The 23364-nt window shown below is 39.5% G+C and overlaps 1 protein-coding gene across 1 annotated transcript in view; it reads left to right on the top strand.

Annotated features, from left to right (window-relative positions):
* Positions 1-23364, top strand: part of CSMD1 (CUB and Sushi multiple domains 1) — a 1675903-nt gene that overhangs the window by 1408297 nt on the left and 244242 nt on the right. The window contains exon 34 of the mRNA XM_075861938.1: positions 13420-13623. Coding sequence (XP_075718053.1) covers positions 13420-13623 — 204 coding nt within the window. The remainder of the gene's footprint in view (positions 1-13419; positions 13624-23364) is intronic.

Genomic DNA, 23364 nt, shown 5'->3' with positions numbered 1-23364 from the left:
AGGATTATATTTAGCAGCCATTTTGTTCAAGAGTAAATACATAAATAAAACTTTATTTGTATCATTGTTGTCCAAAATGTAATGAGGATTAATCTCATTAGAAAATTAGACAATTATTCCAACACGTGGCAATTAAAGACACAAGGGACAAATGCAATGGTCTAAATAGCTTTTTTTAATAAAGAATTTATTAACAAACAATGTAATACTGCAACAAAATAATCAAGCGATACAAATATAAATCTCAACATTGTTTCTAAATAAAACGCATTTGTGTAGGTCTATAGTGCCCAAGAATATATGGTTAATATGTTCATAAATGTTATATATGTTCATATGTTCTATGTGTAGAGTCCCTTCACTGGAGCTTTGCCTTCAGGCAATTTTCCAACCACAGAGACGGATTTTAAGCATACAAGACAATGTAGACTAAAAACTGATCCCGATTTCCTTACAAGGGGGAATTATGGCTTCGTAAAGAAATTCACCCACCAGCATATGTGAATCCAACTTTCGCAGATTCGTTCTCCTCTATTCTTAAATAATGTGGAACAACTGCCAGAAAAATGGAATGCAATTTGAAAATCCTGCAGCAAGTCTTAAAAAAGGTTTTTCAGAAGCAATGTGTTAATGAGTTTGATAAAAAAAAATGACCTGGCCTAATTCTGTGGGACTTGTCAGGGACTAGGTCAGAAATTTGGTAATAAAAGTTGTGACATTTCAGCTTTATTGACAATATGTTTTTGAGGGTGATGAGGATGGACCCATGATCCAGGGTGGATTGCGTTCTATAGTTTTTACCCAACTTTTGTTAATATTTTTAGGGAGTTTTTTCAGCAATAACTCACTATGGGGCGCATTTCTTACCTTGCAATTTTGATGCAGTTTTTTATGAATTGTGTAAAGTCAAAAGCATTATCGTAAAGTACCATGGGTACTGTAACTGAAACAAATATATTTATATATATCTACAGGCAAGATCTTGGGATAATTTCAAGTATTGGTCCTTTTAACTACATCTTGTAAGGGTTAGGAATTGAATTGTAGTGTAGACTAACAAGAATAGGATACCACAAGCAGAAGAGCCAAGAGGGTGGGTTTAGGAGTGTGCGTTTACTAACCTATGCAAGAAGAGTAGGCATTGCAGACCCTGCTAGGATTTAACAATGTTTCTACGCCAGTTTTCTGGTGTAAAAAAGATGCAAATGACCCAGAAGTCACAAAAGTTGCGTCCTTTGAACCGTCTTCCGGCTCTCGTCACTTTATAAAAGTGGGTGGAGCTTATTTAATGAGGTGTGGTCAACTGCTGACTGCCAAATTTACTATGAGGGTAAGGCCACACGGTGCGTCGACGCGGCTTTGTTGCTGTTGAAAACCGCATGCGGTCAACTGCATGCGTTTTTTGTCTCTGAAATGCTGCAGTTGTGTTGCATTTTTAAAGGAAATAATTGATGGACATAGTTTTCAACCGTGTTGAAGTTTGTTAGGTGCTTCCTGTATGTAGTTCATTACAAGGCATTGCAGAACTGTTATCAAAAACAAAAGCAGTTCAGCAACAACTTTGGCAGTGCGGTCATTAACCGCATGTAGTCGGACATTATGAAGATGCAGTTAACTGCTCAAAGAACACATTGTAATATAATAGCAGCAGTCTGTCCATAATCAACATTTCACCATTGACTTCTATTGAAAAATGACTTGCTGCAGTTTAAAAATGCAACATAAACGCACCGTGACCACACCATGTGGCCTTACCCTTAATAGAAAGAGGGCACGTTAGAAAGAGGGCGCGGGGCCCCCTGACAGCCCATGGGCTTCCAGGTCTGCCATCTCTGTGCTTCTATTAAGTCCTGGCAGAGGCAGGGCATAATAAGAGCTGTTAAAAAGACACAATATACAGCAGTACATAAGTATTGCCGTATTTTGTGCAAACAATCCTATGATTTCTACTTCAAGAACCCTAGGGGGCTGATAAAAATAAGCTAAACAAAGTTAAATAAAGGGTTTCTTATGCACAAAAAAAACTGTTAAAAGTAAAAAAAAAAAAACTTTTCCTATTTTTGCCAAAAAGTTATGTCAAAAAATAAATAAACATGGCTTCATTCTGTCCGTAAAAGTCCAAATTATTATAATATAAAATTATTTACCCTGCAAACGCCATAAAAAAACAAAAAACGCCAGAATTTCTTTTTTTTGGTCCTCTCGTTTCCGACAAAAGTGGAAGAAAATGTGAGTGAAAAGTTGAATGTACTCCAAATTTATACCAATGAAAAGTACAGCTTGCTCCGCAAAAAACAATCCCTTACACCACTCATTATGGGATTTGTTTTTAACAATTAGTTCTTTGAAATAGCAGTAAAACATAAAATAAAAATGTATTTCGTATCGCCGAAATCATATTGACCAGCAGAGGAAAGTTTGCATGTAGTTTTTACGGCAGAATAAACTAAAAACTAAACCCAAAAACCAATGGAGGTATCACAGTTTTTTTCCCATTCCACCCCACAAAGATTTATTTTTCCGTTTCTCATTACATTATATGGTACAATAAATGGTGCAGCAAAAAACAGGCCCTCATACGACTATATCGACAGAAAAAAAGTTATGGCTTTTGTATTGTGGGATAGAAAAAACGAAAATGAAAATACGGCGGTATTTAATAACTTGCAAAAACGAGCGAAAGTCAAGCTTAGATAGAAAAATATTGTCTATTGTGCTGATCTCATTTAAATGTGTTTGCTTGAGCTGTTTGATTCCATCGGTGCTACATACGCTACAGTACAATATGCATTTTGTGTAAAGTAGAGACAAGCCGTCACGCACTTACACAAAATAATAAACATGTGATCTTTGAGACCATCTTGAAAATTAGATTCCGTGAAAGGTAACAGATTTGAACCCAGGAGAACCCACCTGGGTACAATACCTGCAGCTGTCAACCAATTAGCCTTGATGCCCTGGGCATTGTGTGTGATATGTGTACTATTTTGTTGGCACAGTAGAAATACATCGCTTTTTCTGCGATTGTTCTCTGTGTTAACGCCCTGTCTATTTCCTATATTTTAGGTAGCTAGGAATATGTTAAAAATAGAAATTTAGGTATGGCTACTGACGGCAAGACACATATTAATGCAGAAAAAATTATGTTTTACAGTTGAAACTTATTTACCTGTACATGTCTTACAGAATAATTTATTGCAGCACCCAAATAAAGACAATTCAAGTGTGTATATACTGCACGTGTTCCTTTAAACAGAAAGGCAACTTTTATCTTATTTTTGTTGAGTGTAGCTGAGCAATCACTTTTATATCTCTATTGCTGTGCAGTTGATTGAAACAAAATTGCAGTACAGACTGCAATTTTAAGTCCCAATGGAAAAAATTTTAACAGAAGAATTTGGAAGACACAGGAAGAAGAAGAAGTGTTTATTTTGAGCCTGAACTTCTGCCATTGAGCACACCAGGTGAATATTCCCACTATAAAACACAAGAAAGGCAAAAGAGACAAAATAAGTTGACACTAGATAAAGTATGTAGCAGATAAAACAACCCCTCAAGGTTTGCACACTTGTACTGCAGAATTTAGATACAAAGGTTCTGCAAAATCATTGATAGAAAATTGTAATACTTATAAACAGGCATGTTGAAATATTTAAATATTAAAATTTATTTTGGAGTGATGTTTACTATGTAATTTTTTCAAAGGTATTCCCTGCTATTTGTGAGTTCATATAATGTAAGTAATGGGATTCTGAGAATAGGAGATATATCAAGTCAAGGAGCTCTATGATCTGTTTTTAAAATACCATGTTATTTTTGGAAGCAGCATAGGCTTCTGGGTGATCATGTGAGCGGGCGTGTTCAGTGCACGCTCTCTCTCTCTCTCGTCTCTGCCCTCCTCACCTGTTCAGGCATGGTGTTTGCTGCAGGTACGTGGTGAGGTTCGGCAGGACTCAGTATGCACAGGTAAGATTGTTGTGGACTCTGGTGGCTGTTTGATGGGGCTGGAGGAGTATGCTGGAAGTGTATGCCAAATGGGACACTACTGAGATCTACATGCTTCCTTATTAGTTGCGGTGTTTGCTTAAGATTCCTAGGTGTTCCTTATGCTAATCTCCTTGTACTGCATTCATTCATCACTCATTGTGTGCCTCCATTGCTGCTGAACTCCTCCAGTGCTGTAGAATTTCTCCATTGCTGTTGAGCTCCTCCATTGCTGCAGAGTACCTTCATTGTGCTGATTTCCCTCTATTGCTGCAGAGTCCCACTATTGCTGCAGATTCCCTCTATTGCTCCTGTGGCCCCCCACGGCTGCTGTGGCACCCCACTGCTGCCTAGGTCCTCCATTGTTGCAGAGTTCCTCTATGGCTGCTGATCTCCTCCATTACTGTTGAGATAATCTACTGTTGTTGAGGTCCTCCACGGCTCCTCAGCACCTCCATTGCTGCCGGTTCTTTTTTTCTTTTTTCATCGCAGTTGGAGGCTTTCATTTGCTGAGATCCTCTATTGCTATTGAGTTTCTCCAGGTTTGCAGTTTTTTTGTGTGTGTATTTTTTCCCCATTGTTGCCAGGTTCCTTCATTGCAGATGTGTTCCTCCATTGCTGCTGAGTTTCTCTATGGCTGCTGAGTTCCTCCATTGCTGCCGAGCTCCTCCATTGCCATTGGGTTTTCTCCATTGTTGTTGGGTTCCTTAATTGCTATCGGGTTCCTCCATTGCTGTCGTGTTCCTCCGTTGCTGCTGAGTTCCTCTACTGTTGCTGAGCTCTTCCATTGCGTCTGAGTTCCTCCAGTGCTGCTGTGTGCCTCCACTTCCGCTGTGTGCCTTCATTGCCGGTGAGCTCCTTCACTGTTGTCAAGACCCTCCATTTCTCCAATGCTGCTGAGCTCCTTCATTGCTGTAGAGCTCTTCTATCGCTGCGGAGTTCCTCCTTCCCTGTTGAATCTCTTCATTGTTGCTGAGTTCTGCCACGACTGCTGAGCTTTTCCACTGCTGCTGAGTTCCTCCATTGCTGCTGAGCTGCTCCTGAGCTGCAGAGTTTTTATATAGGGAAGATAAATGCCCTGAATATGCCGGCTAAAAAACAGTCCGAAAAGGGCAATTCTCAACGCAGATTGGGGAATTGTCTACCAGAATCCCAGATAGAGAAAACTCCCAAAATTTGGATAAATTCCTTAGTTTCCCGGTGTCATCTGGCCATAAGAACAAATAAAACTTTGCCTGCTTTAACACCTAAGCAAGGAGGTAAAGATACTACTTCAATACGCTCTTTGAGGAGAAGTGGTCTCACCTATTATTGTGGACCCCTCAGATAGCATCCAGGGTCTCAAACTGAACCCCAAGGGTTGGATAACCCTCTGCTGCTACAGGAGATAGATACTAAGTACAGTTAAAGAAACGAACTGTGAAGTTACGGGCATGCATGTTCAGTTGGATGGGATAAAACTCGATATTTCATCAAAAAGTCTGATGTGTCGTAATGGTAAGGCTGAGGGCAGAATTTCCCTCCTGGAGGACTCTATGGCCATACTATCAACGGAGGTTACGGAACTTAAACAAGATGTCAAACTCCAACAAAATGAGCTTACCGATATGGAGGATAGAGCTAGGAGATACAATCTGAAACTTGTGGGGTGGAAAACAAAGACTGTGAAAAATTTATACAGGAATGGATTCTGGAACAGATAGGACCAGAGTCCCTTTCTAATTTTTTTTATGTAGAGCAAGCCCACCGGCTCCTGGTCAAATCTAGATCATTGGGGGCTTCACCTAGGCCTATTGTGTTAAAATTATTATGTTATCTGGATCTGGATACGATTATGCGGGAAAAGAGGAAGAAGGGAGATATGTTTTTTAATAAGGCCCGAATTTCTATCTATCCTGACTTCTCTATGGCAACAAATAAGCTTAGGCTGAGCTTTCGTGAATAAACCTACAATGCCAGAGAGAAAAAAATCCCTTGGTGGAACCATAAAGTAACTAATTATTGTGAAACCCAAAATACATCAATGAGACCAATGAGAAGGTATCAACAAAAAAGCCAAGAGGCATATATACTTAAAAAATGCTTTATTACAAAAGTCAGGCTGGAAAAATGCCCACAGTATAAAATACACACGTACTGTAATGGCAGGGTAAGGAGACAGACAGGTGAGCCCTAATCTACCCGCCACTCAGTCCCTGCCTACTTGCAATGGCCCGTCCTAAGCAACAGCGTACAACTGGGCCACGGTCCCTACGCTCACTAAGTGCACAACAGACAAACAGACAAGGGTAAACAGAAGCTAAGGGAAATGGGGCTGTTGCCCGCGGCAACCCTGTGAGCAACAAGAATAGTGAACGAGCCGAGTCAAACCAGGAGTGGACGAGGTACAAAACGCAGAGCAGGAAAATAGTGAACGAGCCGAGTCAACCAGGAGAGGACGAGGTACCAAACGCAGAGCAGGAGAATAGTCAGTCAAGCCAGGGTCAATATGAAGCAGAAGACAAGTAGTACAAGCAGCAGCAGCAAGCCAGGAAACAAGCATAGAAGAATCACAGGCAAAGGAGGAACAGGAAAGGCAGGTATAAATAGACAGTGGGCGGGAGCTAGCTCTGTCTGGCCAGGCTGTGATAGGCTCTCCCACTCCTAAGCCTGCCATCCTGAGTGGTGGAAGATGGAGTCAGTCTCACAGACATAGGAGCAGGTGCAGACTGATTGCCCACGGGCGTTGACACAGAAGCTGTGTCTGGCAAATCCTTTACACGTACACAAGATATAGGTAATAATCATAACCCAAAAAGGTAGATTTAGATATCTCACACACATCAGTATATACATATGGAGGTAAGTACAATGTAAACTACTTGGCACAAATAAGGGGAAATGTATATGTCAAGTGTGGAAATATAGTAAATATCCTGCACAATCTACGCAGGACCTATATTGCATAAATAGCTAGCCACAAATGAAAAGGGAAGACATAGAGGAAATATTTTTAAAAAAACAGGATACTGACCCATAAGTATGTGTGTGTGGTGTCAAAACGACCTCGCCCTCCGATGCACGTTTCGCGTTAGCTTCTTCCGGGAGGGGCAATAAAGGTAATGAAAAGTGGACCTTAAATATGAGGCTAAACCAATCATTGGTAAAATAAAAGAGCACCATAATTATCGGGCGCATGAATCACCTTCATTCACACACCTCCATGCCGGCGTCTATCCACCCAGTCAGTGAAGTTCGCTGAGTAGCGCAGTTCATTAAGCGGTCCAATGGGAGCGGTAATGGAGGCAGGCGGCGCATGCGCTCAGCGCCCATACAACCATTTTGGAAATCGACAACGGGAGAAAGGGACAGGTACCGTGCATGCATGATCAATCCATAGCGCAGGTACAGTGAACAAGATATCCAGGCAAGTGAATATAAATATACGTATGCCACAAGGGGAATATGGAATTAACAACAAAGAATAGACAGAAAAATATATATATAATATATGATTTGACATACATTTCCCCTTATTTATGCCAGGTACTTTACATTGTACTGAGCTTTCTTGAGACCAAAAGGAGATTGTTCAAGGCAAATATTCAATATTCGCTTATATATCCAGCAAAATTAAAAATCTCCCACGAAGGAACTATGATTTTTTTTTTCAATCAGCAATGGAGGCGGATCACTGGCTGGACTCTAAAGGGTTCTAAGTATAAGTCTTTAGTTTACTATCACTATGGGCGCTTAGTGTGGGGGTCGGTAGAAATGGCCGAACTTGAAACTTTTTTGTGTTATTCTCACCATTATTATTGGTAGAGATGAGCGAACTTATGAAAAGTTTGTTTCGGCTGGTTCCCCGAATTTCACGAAAAAGTTCGATTCTGACCGAACCTGTAATTTCCGTGTGCCGAGCATGGTACTGTCCAGGGTGCTGAAAGAGTTAATGGGCTGCACTAACTCTTTCAGCAACCTTGACAGTACCATGCTCGGCGCGCGGAAAATACAATTTTAATGTAATACATTTTTTTTTTTTAAAACGTTCATACTTACATTCCTCCTGTCCGGCCTCCAGCGATGACGTTTCATCCATGTCGCCGCTGCAGCCAATCACAGGCTGTAGTGGCGGTCACGCACGTCACATGACCGCCTCTGCAGCCAATCACAGGCTGCCATGGCCTCTGCAGCCAATCACAGGCTGCAGCGGCCTCTGCAGCCAATCACAGGGTTTGTTTGTAATCGGTTACCGTAGAGACACACATTGTGTTTTTAACTGGGCGTGTTTATGTGTATGACGCTGACCAATCAGTGACCAGTCAGCGTCATACACTCCTCAACATCTGCACGCTCCTCTCCTGAAATATTCTGCGCTGCTGTGAACTCTGCTCTTACCATTACATAGCTCTCAGTCTGTTACCTCTCCTCCACTCCTGTCCTCAATAACACCTTCACATGATTGGCAAGTCACCACCCCGCACAAGATCTGCACGCTCATCTCCTGAAATACTCTGTGCTGCCTTAAACTCTGTGGACAGGTCAGGATCCTGTTTCTTTTAAATGCTGCTGGGGAACCCGCTCAATACACTATATAAGGCTGCACCTCCATCCTCTTCTGCCCCAGTCACTTATTCCCAAGCACTGTAAATTTTCAGATTGGTTGCGCTGTGAATATTCGGAGAACGTGATTGGTTTATGTGCAGGGTAATGAACATACAGACAAGCAGTAGAAGACTGAATTCAATGAAATGCTCAGCCCTTAGTCAGTCTTCTACTGCTTGTACATCAAACATAACATCTCCGTAGATTGCCACTAAATTCCCAGCCTCATCTTACTGCTCTATGGCTGGGTTCCCACGGGTCAGATACGCTGCATAAAAATCGCACAGTGTATCCGACATGGAATGCACAGTACATTCCATCCGAAAAATCGCACTACATTCACAATCACATTTTTCAAACGGAATTTCCGCTGCGTAAAAAAGTGCTCATACTTACCCTCTCCCTCCTTTGACGTCCCCTCTGGCCTCCTACGATGACGTTGCAGGCCATGTGACGCTGCAGCCTGCTTGACTGCAGCGTCACATGTGATAAAACATCATCCCAGAAGGCCGGACTGCAGGAAGAAGGAGAGCATTCTGGGTAAGTATGATTCTTAAATGTTTTTCAGAGTTGCAATTTTTGCGGCTTAATCACTGCGATTGCAGCGCAAACGTCGCAACACTTGGCTTTCTGTTGCAGGTTTGGCCTCCCCATTGAATACAATGGGGAAAACCCACAATAGCAAATCAACAAAAACGAAGCATAAATTGACATGCTGCAGAATTAAGCTCCGCACCGCAGGTCAATTTATTAACGTATGCCCACGCTACATTTTTTTTTCTTCAGCGTGGGCATGATATTTACTAAATCTCATACAATTTGATACTACTGAATGCTGTGTAATTTCCACAGACAATTCTGTTGCGGAATTTCTGCAGCGTTTACTCTATGTGGGAACCTGGCCTGCTTCTCCCTCACTCTTTGGAAGATCTCTTGTGAGATTCTGTAGAAGACGGAAACACACTCAAAGTACTTTCCCTTCTCTGTCTCCTAGTTAGGGTATGTACACATGTTGTTGTTTTCAGCCGTTCTTCGGGCCATAAACATCCCGAAAAAATGGTAGAAAAATTGGAAGCACAAAGCCTACAAAAATCTGCCCTTTGATTTCAATGGGAAATACGGCGTACTGTTCCGACGGGGCATTTTTTACTCCTCGTTTTCCAAAAACGGCACGTAAAAAGACGCCCGCGAAAAAGAAGTGCATGTCACTTCTTGGGACGTTTTTGGAGCAGTTTTTCATTGACTCTATAGAAAAACAGCTCCAAAAACAGCCGTAAAAAACGTAGCGAAAATCGCGAGTGGCTTAAAAAATTTCGGAAAATCAGGAGCTGTTTTTCCTTGAAAACCACTCTGTATTTTCAGACGTTTATGAGTTTGTCTGTGCACATACCCTTAATGTGAAAGGATTCTAAAGGTACAATATCCAAGTACTCTCAAATTCCTATTGACTCCAATTCAATCTCTTCAAATAAAAACAGGGATAAAAGGCTCTTTCGGTTAATCAATGGCTAAGACCCTTTACTAAAGAGGCAACATTTTAAAAAACATTTTTCAAGAAACTCTAGGAAAGTACTTTTGTCACTGTCTTTAACCCTCTATCATCATCTAGGTAAGATCTTCTCTAAGGCTGCTGAGAACTGCTAATAATGTGGCTGTACCAGAGATTTTATATTTTCCAAATCTTATGGATGCTTGGAGCTTTAATGTATTTAATAGAATATTGAATAAATTGCTTGCTTTGCTTTTAGTTAATCTTTAACTGAATTTATGTAAACATAGAACAGGGGTAACTAATATACTTATTGCAACCAGATCTAAAATATCAAACCTTTGTTAAAGGGACACTACAAGTAAAGCTTATACATTCTGTTATGCTTAGTGAAGTGCCTGAGATTGTATTGCATGACATAGACCATCAGAGAATACCTTGAATAAATAAAAAATATTTTTAAGGTGCATTGTAACACATTGACTTATATATGGAAATATGAATCTGCTTTCTTCATATAAGTGTAATGTTAAATGTTTTTTTATGACATCAATGATTGTGATATCACACATAATAGTATCTGTCTCACTATTTGTATTCCCCGTAATAAAAGAATGCTGAAGCATCTTTTCTAAGAATTTTGCATTGTATCATTGCTCTGTTACTCCTCCTAAAAACTGATTTAAAAGTCGTATGTAACCCAAAATGGTACCAATAAAACTTCAATTTGTCTCGCAAAAAAAAAGCTCTTATAAAGCTATATCAATCAAAAATAAAAATGTTATGCTCTTAAAATGTGGCAACACAAAAAATTAAATATTTTTTAAAGCAATGTTTTGATTGTGCAAAAGTAGTTAAACATTTTTAAAAAACTATATAGATTTGGTATCACCGTAATTGTGTAAACCAAGAGGATAAAGTTAGCATGTTATTTATACAGCATTCAATGTCATAAAAGCATAACCCAAAAAAACAATGGCAGTATTGCTTTTTTTTTTCCATCTCCTCCCAAATTTTTTTTATAATTGTTTATACAATAAATTATATGTAGCCCAAAATGGTGCCATTAAAAAAAACAAAAAACAATTGGCTCGCAAAAAAACAAGCCCTCACACAGTTACATCAACGACAAAATATAAAAATGTATGGCATTTAGAATGCAGAGATTAACAAATGGAAAAATTGAATTGGAATTTCTGCATGTGGACCTTAAAATTCCACCTCAAAACAATAATATGAACTTAGATGTTATAGATTACAGGTGGATCCTGCATGTCAGAGACACGCAGGACCCGCTGACACTGAACCCGTCAGCTCCGCAGGACTGACAGATTTAGCGAATAGCGCTAGATACAGCGGCTTTGTATAGAGAATACAGAGCAGCTGTATCTAAAAAAGTAAAACACATTTTTAATAAAAAGTATCTAGAAAGTTGCACCGAACACACTGATGACCTTTTTATTAAAAAAATAATAATAATTTGCCTTTCAAAGGTGTATAGCCTTCATAGCCTTTAAACTACTTTGGAAAATTGAAAGCTGAGCTCTGATTGGTTACAGTTAGACAGTTATGGTAAATGAAGCCCACTGTGTGCTTTTAGACTTACAGCATCCATCTTCCTTCCCAGTGTGATCAGTCTTGAAGTCTGGGTCAGATATGTGTAAATGACATGTTTTAGTTCAATGTCTTTTTTGCATCCGACCAGCCCATGCAGTATACATTTTCTATTTCAATTTACCCCATATTGGCGACATTTGCCACTGTATGCCTATACAGTGGAATACATCGAAGGCTTATTTAACCCCTTAGTGACCAGCCCATTTTAGGCCTTATTGACCAAGCTATTTTATTTGTTTTTCTATAGTCACATTCAAAGAGCTATAACTTTTTTTTTTTCCGTCTACATAGCTGTATGAGGACTTGTTTTTTGCGGGATTAGTTGTACTTTTTAATAGCACCATTTTTGGGTACATATAATTTTTTTATTAACTTTTATTAACTTTTTTTGGGGGGATTATAAAAAAAAACTGAAATTCCACCATTGTTCTATGCGTTTTTAAATTGACGCCGTTCACTGTGCGGCGTAAATAACAGTTACCTTTATTCTATGGGTCGTACGATTACGGCGATACCACATATGTAGAGGTTTTTTATGTTTTACGACTTTTGCACAATAAAAACACTTTTGAACTAAAATTATTTGTTTTTTCCTCGTTGCTTTCCAAGAGCCGTAATTTTTTTATTTTTCCATCAATGTAGTGATTTTTTCAACTTGATTTTTGCAGGACGAGACGTAGTTTTGATTGGTACTGTTTTGGGGTGCATGGGACTTATTGATTCATTTTTATTATGACTTTTTTGGGGGGCAATGGAAAAAAAATTGCAATTTTGCCATTGTTTTCTGCGTTTTTTTTTTACGGTGTTCACCTTGCGGTTTAAATTACATATTAACTTTATTAATGGAGTCATTACGGTCACGGCGATACCATATATGTGTACTTTTATTTATTTTTTACACTTTTATTAAATAAAACCACTTTTTATGGAAAAAAATGGTTTTATTTATTTTTTACTGTACTTTTTATTAATAACTTTATTTCACATTTATTATTTATTTTATTAGTCCCACTAGGGGACTTTACTGTGCGATCTTCAGATCGCTGCTATAATGCTCTGGTATACTTCGTATACCAGAGCATTATTGCCTGTCAGTGTAAATCTGACAGGCAATCTGTTAGGACGTGCCTCCGGCGCGTCCTAACAGGCATATGTCCAGGGCAGACCTGGGGGCTTTTATCAAGCACCCGGCTGCCATGACACCCCATCGGAGACCCGCGATTGCATTTGCGGGCCGCCGATGGGTGACAGAGGGAGCTCACTCCCTCTGTAAACAAAGTTAAATGCCGCGGTCGCTATTGACGGTGGCATTTAACGGGTTAAACGGCCGCGATCGAAGTAAACTTCGATCGCGGGCGTTGGAGCAGGAGCCCAGCTGTCATCAGACAGCTGAGCCCCGGCTCCAGCCTGCACGGGAGACTCGTGCAGGACTTAGGCTAGGCGAACGTGAAAAGGCGTCAGCCTAGCCTAAGGCCCCTTAGTGACCGACGTGAAAAGGCGTATTGGTGGTCACTAAGGGGTTTGTATATATCAGGAAATGCTTGCAAAGTTTATCAATGATGGACGCCTCAAACACAGTGTAAAAACACCTGCAATACGGTTTACCTTTATTTTTGTTTTTTAGATTTTCTCTGAAAAGTACCTCTACATTAGAGAAAAATCTGATTATTACTGTGATACTTGAAATTGTGCTGATTTATCTACAGACAAAAGTTTAATTTGGTGCTAAATATTTTATTTTCCAGCTGTCCCTCGTACCAGTGACACTCAGTGCAGCTCTGTTCCCGAGCCCAGATATGGCAGAAGAATTGGCTCTGATTTTTCTGCAGGTTCCGTAGTTCGATTTGAATGTAACCCTGGATACTTACTTCAAGGATCTAAAGCTATTCGTTGTCAGCGAGTACCCAATGCATTAGCACAATGGAATGAGACAGTGCCAAATTGTTTGGGTAAATTAATTTTTTCACATTAACTACATAAGCAACAAATATTGTGGAATGTATTAATTCACTGTGTGTTCATAAGTGAGCTATTTCAACAGCCCATTACAACAATTGTCTATTACACTGGAATAAATCTGCATAAGTAATATTGTATGATAAAATGATCTCTAAGTAGCACAGATTGGTAGGAATATAATAAGCACAAAAGTGAATACTGTATATTAAGCTCTGACCGTATTAATCTTCAGATGATGTACATATCAATTCAATGTACTCTAGACTGCAAGCCTTTTATTCTGTACTGTTAAATAGATAATGTAACAAAGCAGCCTCAGAAAAGAATGTCAATGTTTTCTTTTCATAATGAAAATCACCTTTAAAAATGACTGTCTTATCTAGAGCGTTCAGCGTACGCATATTAATAAAGGCAGATGAGTCCTTATTGATTTTTTTTTATTATGAAGTCCGGAGTCTCTGTAAAGAGGCTTCAGGGAAGACCAGAGGCAAAGGCTTGAAAACTTTAAGGCATCAATATACGAACCTTTGAACACTGTAAGAAGGAATTGGTAAAATGTTAGGACTTATTATAAAAGAGCAACTTCTGTCACTATTCGTACTTATATCAGTGGTAGCAGTAAATATTTCTAAATTAAATTATGAGGAAAGTTAAAAATAGATTGTGCCAAATTCTTTTTTCTTTAACAAAATTTTCCTTCATGACAGATTTTTCATTTTATTACCCATGAACGTGCTTCCTCCTCTTCCTCTCCCCTTATCACAGTGTCTTTATAATTTATTGGAGATTTAAGATACAATAATAAGCATCTCAGAACATGGAATACAATGGGTTGGAGGGATCTTCTGACACAAACAACAATTGTTATTTATTTAACACTTTTCTGCATAGAAATATTCCGGTGAAGAACTCCAGGTTCAACCATGTGTTCCATACCGTGCACTGTATTTTCATCAGGTATTTGTCGTGTTGGCACCCAGATCTTCTGACTTCTCAATCCCCAGTCTTCATGAATATACCCCAATGATTGGTACATTTCAAAGGCTTACAGTGTTTATGTCTCCCCTTGCTTTGTATTAAATTTGTATTAAATATTCAGGGAACTGCACTGAATTATTTTGTCAGAAAACTTGCTATAATTTTCAAGCCCATCCAGCCATAAACCTTACAAATGAAGCAGAAAATCTTTACAGAGGCTTTCTGTGATGTATATAAAATTGATGTCAAGCTGCCTAAAATCAAAAAATAATAAACTTCTTAGTACACTTACCTTTAAGATATTGCATTTTCCCCTCCGCACCTCTGTGTACTTGCTGGCATGTCCGTGTTAATGACATTGTAGGAACGGAGCATAATAATATATATCATATACTAGTCCTTCTCAATGAATTAGAATATCATCAAAAAGTTAATTTATTTCAGTAATTCAATTCAAAAGGTGAAACTCATATATTCTATAGATTCATTACACACAGAGCGATCTATTTCCAGCATTTTTTTCTTTTAATGTTGATGATTATCATAATAGTTAATCAAAACCAAAAAGACTACAGCCTCTCAGAAAATGTGAATATTCAAAAATTATTTTTATTACAGAAATGTAGGCCTACTGAAAAGTATGTACAGTATATGCTCTCAATACTTGGTTGGGGCTCCTTTTGCATGAATTACTGCATCAATGTGGTGTGGCATGGAGGCGATCAGCCTGTGGCACTGCTGAAGTGTTATGGAAGCCCAGGTTGCTTTGATAGCGGCCTTCAGCGCATCTGCATTGTTGGGTCTGGTGTCTCTTATCTTCCTCTTGACAATACCCCATAAATTCTCTATGGGGTTTAGTCAGGCGAGTTTGCTGGCCAATCAAGCGCAGTGACACTGTGGTTATTAAACCAGGTATTGGTACTTTTGGCAGTGTGGGCAGGTGCCAAGTCCTGCTGGAAAATGAAATCAGCATCGCCATAAAGCTTGTCAGCAGATGGAAGCATGAAGTGCTTTAAAATTTCCTGGTAGACGGCTGCGCTTACTCTGGACTTGATATAACACAGTAGACCAACCCCAGCAGATGACATGGCTCCCCTAACCATCACTGACTGTGGAAACTTCATACTGGACCGCAAGCAACTTGGATTGATGCCTCTCCACTCTTCCTCCAGACTCTGAGACCTTGACTTCCCAATGAAATGAAAGATTTACTTTCATCTGAAAACAGGACTTTTGACCACTGCGCAACAGGCCAGTCCTTTTAAAGGCTTAATGATAGATAAAAGAAAAAAAGGACCCGGCGCCAGAAGAGGTTTGTTTTTCCAGGGAAACAAAATATGTGCTTCCTTTTCCAAATTGCAAATACTGGCAGGTAAATGCAAAGAGGTACGAGCTGCTGCCGATCCCCAAACGCAAACACCTAAAGGAGTTACCTTGATGAAAATTGTAAAGAAAATAAAATAAAAAAGAGGGATACTGTAGGCGCTGCTTGGTTGCTAAAAGTTGGTTTATTGCATAAAGCAAGATAAACAGATTTCTACGCGTTTCAACGCCGGACTGGCGTCTTCCTCAGGCAGATAACACATACAGTACAAGATCATGCATATATATACACATACAAGTAAACAGTGATAGGGCCAATTCAGTAAAAAAAACGCCAAAAACGGGGAAAGGTCAAAGGTCATAGAAACAACTCTTGTTTATAAAGTTATCTGCCTGAGGAAGACGCCAGTCCGGCGTTGAAACGCGTAGCAATCTGTTTACCTTGCTTTATGCAATAAACCAACTTTTATCAACCAAGCAGCGCCTACAGTATCCCTCTTTTTTATTTTATTTGCTTTACAATTTTAAAGGCTTAGGAAACCTTTGCAGGTGTTTTGTGTTGAATATCTGATTAGAGTGACACCATGAGTCTACAATCTTCAACTTATTATAAACTCCAATATAAAAATTTTCTGAGAGACTACATTTTGGTTTTCATTAACTGTTAGTCATAATCATCAACAATAAAAGAAAAAAATGCTGGAAATAGATCACTCTTTGTGTAATGAATCTATATAATATAGCAAGATCCTTTATCTTGACTTTTACTTTTTTTTTTTTTCAAATATTCATGAGCTTCGGTGACAGTGAGTACCATGCATAGCAACGCTCCCGTAATTACGCGTGCACACACGTAGCCACCCATAGACTTCTATGGGCCTGCCCGTGCCATAATTACGGCCTGAAATAGGACATGTTCTATATTTTTCAACAGCCCGGGCACCTTCTTGTAAGCAAACGGGAAGGTACCTGTGGCCAATAGAAGTCTATGGGCCCGTAATTACGGGCGTTTTTACGGTCATGGGCATGGGGCCTTAGTTAATACTTCTATTTTCCATAATATAACAGACAAGGGGAATGGTAACAGCCAGTTGACAGTTTATTCATAAATGTTTAGAAGGAATAACAGAGGAACAGCTCAACGCATAGTTCTAAAAAATGAGGCTCCAGAATTGTTATTTTACGAGAAATATATATATTTTTTACTAAAACGGACAGATCAGGAGAGTTAACAGGTCCACTTTAATGAGACATAAATACTGAGAGCCTGCCTCCAAAATTCCCCTCCCTTTATACCACAGGTACCTGCAGCAGAAGAGTGCTAGAAACATATGTTAATAACATACGGTCCTTTTACACGGCCAATCATCAAATAAATGAGCGTTTATACAGTCAGCCAATAAACAAACAAATGCTCAGTCATTGACTGATCACCCTTTTTATGCGAGCAGAAAAATTGTTGCAGCGCATTGTATTGACCCTTTCCCGACATTTGTCGTATGGATACGTCATGGAAAGCTACTGCTTCCCGCATTTTGTTGTATACATACGACAAATGGTGGACACCCACTATCCTGGGTGTCGGCTATATGTTAGGGTATGTGCACACATAAACTCAAAAACGTCTGATTTTCAGATGTTTTTTAAGCCACTCGCGATTTTAGCAGCGTTTTTACGGCCGTTTTTTGGAGCTATTTTTCATAGTCTATGAAAAACGGCTCCAAAAATGGCTGAAGAAGTGACATGTACTTCTTTTTCGTGGTCGTTTTTTTACGCAGCCGTTTTGAAAAAAACAGCTGAAAACACTCCGTGTGAACATACCCTTAGAGCTGGCACCATGGGGTAATGGCAGGGACCGAAGTTTGCGCCGATTCCCACAAAAAAAACTTTAAATGCAGCGGTCAAAAGCGATCGCTGCATTTAAGGTGTTTGCAGCTCATCAATGAAATTGAGTGCCGGTGGCTGCAAAGGCAACCGGAGGCCTAACACAAGCCTCCCGGTATGCCTAGTATGGAAGCCTTTCAGGCCCCGCTCAGAGGCAGGGCCTAAAAGCTTGCATAACCGCCGGCAAGATGGCGCCGGCTCAGGATGCTCAGCTGACATCCACCTGTAATGGCAGGAACCGGAGTGAGCTCCAATTCCTGCCATTAACCCCTTAGATGCATCTTAGAAGTTGGTAGCAGACCGGCAGCTCTGCCATGCAATTGCAGGGCTGCGGACTGCTGCTATGGCAACAGGAAGCCTAACAATGGCCTCCTGCCCTGCCATTACGGAAGCCGATTAGGCCCCACTCAGAGGCGAAGCCTAATTGGCTTGCTGTCAGTGAATGACTGACAGATTTTTTTCGAAATCATTGCACTACTTATCTAGTGCACTGTATTTGATCTGACAGTTGAACCTTCAAGTCCCCCGTGGGACTTAAGAAAAGTGTAAAAAAAAGTGAATTTTTTTTTTTTTAAAAAGTTGTAAAAAATATAATAAAACTTTCAAGAAATAAAATAAAACACAATCGCCCTTTTAATTTATCAAGTCCTTTATTATTGAAAAAAATAAACCATACATATTTGGGATTGCCGCCTCCGTAACGGCCTGAACTATAAAAATATTATGTTATTTATTTCTTGCGGTGAACAACGTAAAAAAACAATGCCAGAATTTCTGTTTTACTTACACATTGCCCTACACAAATTGGAATGCAAAGTGATCAAAAAGTCGCATGTATCAAAAAGTACCTACAAAAAACTATCAGGATAAAAAGTGATCAAAAAGTTGCATGTACCCCAAAATGGTACCATTAATAACTACAGATTGCCCCACAAAAAAACAATATGCAGTTGTGCAGGCCCGAGGGGAACATTTCTTCTGTTTCAAGAGGCGATTTATCAAGGCCATAAAATTAGGGAACCAGGAAGGGTAGGGCCCAAACATATCTGCTGGAACTGAGGGTGCCCGTATTATACCAGGACAACACTTTCCCAGCAAAGTTCCCCAAACTGCAAAGGTGCGGTGTATGTAACAAAAGTGGGATAAGTAAGGACACTATTTATCAGAGCACACCGGCCTGTGCAGAAAGGATTGCTTCACAGCGTAACACACAAATATGGATTATTTTATTGTTTTTTTTACACCCCATTACTATACCACCTGACTATGCTCCTGATGTACTCTGCCCAGCTTACATATACCCCCATATTATAAACTGAAATACCAGTAAAACACCAAACAAAACCACTACCTAGCAAAATCCACGCTCCAAAAGCCAAATGGTGTTCCCTCCATTCTGAGCCCTACAGTTTGCCCAAACAGCAGTTTACTTCCACATATATGGCATTACCATACCAGGAATAACCCTTTTAACAATATTTGGGGTGTGTGTCTCCAGTGGCACAAGCTGGGCACAACATATTTGCCACTGAAATGGCATATCAAGGGAAAAATTTTAATTTTTACTTTGCACCATTCGCAGCGCAATCATTTATGGAAAAGACCTGTGGGGTGAAAATGCTCACAACACCCTTAACACCCCTTAACCCCTTAAGGACGCAGCCTAGTTTGGGGCTTAAGGCTCAGAGCCCATTATTCAAATCTGACATATTTCACTTTATGTGGTAATAACTTCGGAATGCTCAATCCATGCGATTCTGAGATTGTTTTCTCGTGAGACATTGTGCTTTATGTTAGTGGTAAAATTTTGTCGATATATTCAGTGCTTATTTGAGAAAAATAGCAAAATTTAGAGAAAATGTGAAAAAAATAGAATTTTTCTGAATTTAAATGCATCTGCTTTTAAGACAGAGGGTTATACCACCCAAAATAGTTACTAGTTCACATTTCCCATATGTCTACTATATGTTGGCATCATTATTTGAACATTCTTTTTTTTTTCTAGGACGTTACAAGGCTCAGAACATAAGCAGCAATTTCTCATATTTTGAATAAAATTTCAAAAGTCTCTTTTTTTAGGTACCAGTTCAGTTCTGGTGGTTTTGAGGGGCCTATATATTAGAAACCCCTATCAACTACCCCATATTAGAAACTAGACCCCTCAAAGTATTCAAAACAGCATTTAGAAAGTTTATTAACCCTTTAGGTCTTTCACAGGAATTGAAAGCAAAGTAGGGGTGAAATTTACAATATTTAATTTTTTTGTCAGAAATCCTTTTTATTAAATTTTTCAGTAAAACACGAAGGTTTTACCAGAGAAACGCAACTCAATACTTATTGCCCATTTTCTTCAGTTTTGAGAAATATCCTACATGTTGCCCTAGTGCGCTAATGGACTGAAGCACCGGCCTCCGAAGCAAAGAAGCACCTTTTTTTTGGCACCATGTCCGGTTTGAAGAGGTCTTGTGGTTCCAAAACAGTGGAAACCCCCCAAAAGTTACCCTATTTTGAAAACTAAAACCCTCAAGGAACTTATCAAGGGGTATAGTGGGCATTTAGATCCGACTGATTTTTTCCTGCATTTTGTGGAAATAGGCTGTACAATTGAAAATCTACTTTTTCCGATAAAAGGTACAAATTTTTAATTTTGACAAGGAAAAAAGGAGAAAAATCACCCCCAACATTTGTAAAGCAATTTCTCCCGATTACGTCAATACCCCATATGTGGTCATAAACTGCTGGTTGGACAAACGGCAAAGCTCAGAAAGGCAGGAGCGCTGTTTGGCATGTCAATTTTGCTGGATTGGTTTCTTGGCGCCATGTCGCATTTGTAGAGCTTCTGAGGTACAAGTACAGGGGAACCCCCTTAAAAAGTGACCCCATTTTGGATACTAGACCCCTTGACAAATTAATTGTAGTTTTTATAAGGTGCATGCGACTTTTTGATCCGTTTTTGGCGTTGTGACTAAAAAACAGCAATTCTGCTATTGTTTTTTATACCTTTTTTTTACAGAGTTCACCGCACGTTATAAATGACATATTCACTTTATTTTGCGAATCAATACGATTACGGCGATACCATATGTTTATAGTTTTTTTTGTGTCTTATGGCATTTGCACAATAAAATACTTTTTATAAAAAATCATTTACTTTTTGTGTTGCCTTATTCTAAGAGCCATAACTTTTTTATTTTTTCATCAAGAAAGCTGTATGATGGCTTGCTTTTTGTGCAACGAACTGTAGTTTCGATCAGTACCATTTTTAGGTACATACGACTTTTTGATCTCTTTTTATTTAATTTTTTGGGAGGTGAAGTGACCAAAAAATTGTGATTCTGGTATGGTTTATTATTATTTTCTTTTATGGCGTTCACCACGCGGGATAGGATAATGAAATTATTTTGTAGTTCAGGCCGTTATGGATGCGGCGATACCAATTATGTTTAGTTTATTTGTTTATTTATTTTTATTAATAATAAAGGACTGATAAGGGAAACAGGGATTTTTACTTTTATTACTTTTATTACTTTTGAAACTTTTATTTTTTTATTTTTACACAACTTTTTTTAAACTTATTTACTTGGTCCCACTAGGGGACTTGAAGGCAGTAGGCCCTGATCGCTATTCTAATACACTGCACTACATGCATAGTGCAGTGTATTACAGCTGTCAGCTACTCGCTGACAGCAAGCATAGTGGGTCCTGACTTTGTAAGATCCCACTAGGCTTCTGTATATGGCATAGATGGACGCCATTATTAGGCCTCCGGTTGCCATACCAACCATCGCCGGCCACTATCATGTAGCAGACCGTCGATGGTGGTTTAACCCCTAAGAAGCTGCGATCACTATTGAACGGATCTTCTAAGAGGTTAATCAGCGGGGACACCGTGATCGATCCTCGCTGTAGGAGCTGCAGCAACTGCTGTACAAGACCGCAGTTGTCACAGCTCCTGTGTGTGTCGAGAGGATGGCCGAAATGGCCATTCCTCCCGTGACGCACAATTTCCTCATGGAGCGTGAACGATGTGGTTACCATGATGGAATAGTACATCATGGAGCGCAAATGGGTCAATAAATGCCGTGAGGGGTGTAGTTTCCAAAATGGGGTCACTTCTCAGGGGTTTCTTTTATTATTGCACATCAGAGCCTCTGCAATTGTGAACTAATACTTTGTAAATCGCCAAATTAGGCCTCATCTTGCATGGTACTCATTCACTCCTGAGCTTGGTCGAATGTTCAGGCAAAAGATTAGGGCCAGATGTAGGGTGTTTCTAAAACAGGGAAACACAACATAATAATTAAAGAGCTGTCTTGTTATGGTGGAACAAGCTCGGCACCACATATCGGCATATCTATGGAAAAAAATCCCATTTTCACTCTGCAACATCAAGTGCACACTAATTTCCGCAAAGCACCTGCGGGGTTAACATGCTCACTACACCCCTAGGTGAATACCTTGAGGGTGTAGTTTCCAAAATGGGGTCACTTCTGGGGGGTTTCCACTGTTTTGGCCCCAAAGGGGCTTTGCAAATGCGACATAGCTACCACAAACAAATCCACAAAATCTGCACTCCAAAAGCCAAATGGCGTTCCTTCCCTTCTGAGCCCCACCGTGTGCCCAAACAGCAGTTTATGACCACAAATGGGGTACTGCTTTTTGTGCATTTTCACTGTTTTGGTCCCTCAGGGGCTTTGCAAATGCGACATGGCCTCCACCAACCATTCCTGCTAAATTTAAGCTCCCAAAGCCAAATGGCACTCCTTCCCTTCTGAGCCCTGCTGTGTGTACAAACAGCAGTTTATTACCGCATGTGGGGTATTGTTTTACTCGGGAGAAATTGCTTTTTCTCCTTTAGTTGTTCTGGAAATGAGAAAAAATTAGCTAAACCTACATTTTCTTTGAAATTTTCTTGAAAATTTGAAAAATTGCTGCTAAAGTTCCAAGCCTTGTAACGTCTTAGAAAAATAAAAGGATGTTTATAAAACTATGCCAATAAAAAATATACATATGGGGATGTTAATTAGCAACAATTTTGTGTGGTATAACTGCCTGTCTTACAAGCAGATACATTTAAATTTAGAAAAATGCACATTTTGGTGTTTTTCACAATTAAATACTGACTGTATCGAGCAAATTTTACCAGTAACATTAAGTCCAATGTGTCACGAGAAAACAATCTCAGAATCGCTTGGATATGTAAAAGCATTCCAAAGTTTTTACCACATAAAGGGAAACATGTCAGATTTAAAAAATGAGGCTCTGTCAGGAAGGTCAAAAGTGGCCAAAGCGGGAAGGGGTTAACGATCGTTTGTCTCCATACTTAGCAATCATTTCTCTGTTTTCAGGGAGCAAATAATCGACGATCGACAAGCTGTATATTCGATTTTCACTCGTTTTAAAGGTGCTAAACATGGCCTTGGAAAACCACCTTAACTGACTGAGCAATCATTCTCTCCATCTAGCTCTGGTGTGAGATAATACAGCACTCACTAGAAGTTAAAATATTTAGCAGAACTGTGTATGTGCAGTCACCCTCCCTCTTC

The sequence above is a fragment of the Rhinoderma darwinii genome, chromosome 4 (assembly GCF_050947455.1).
Source record: "Rhinoderma darwinii isolate aRhiDar2 chromosome 4, aRhiDar2.hap1, whole genome shotgun sequence".
Classification (NCBI taxonomy): Eukaryota; Metazoa; Chordata; class Amphibia; order Anura; family Rhinodermatidae; genus Rhinoderma; species Rhinoderma darwinii.
Note: the sequence above shows the minus strand (reverse complement) of the source record. Positions and strands in the feature narration are given on the sequence as shown.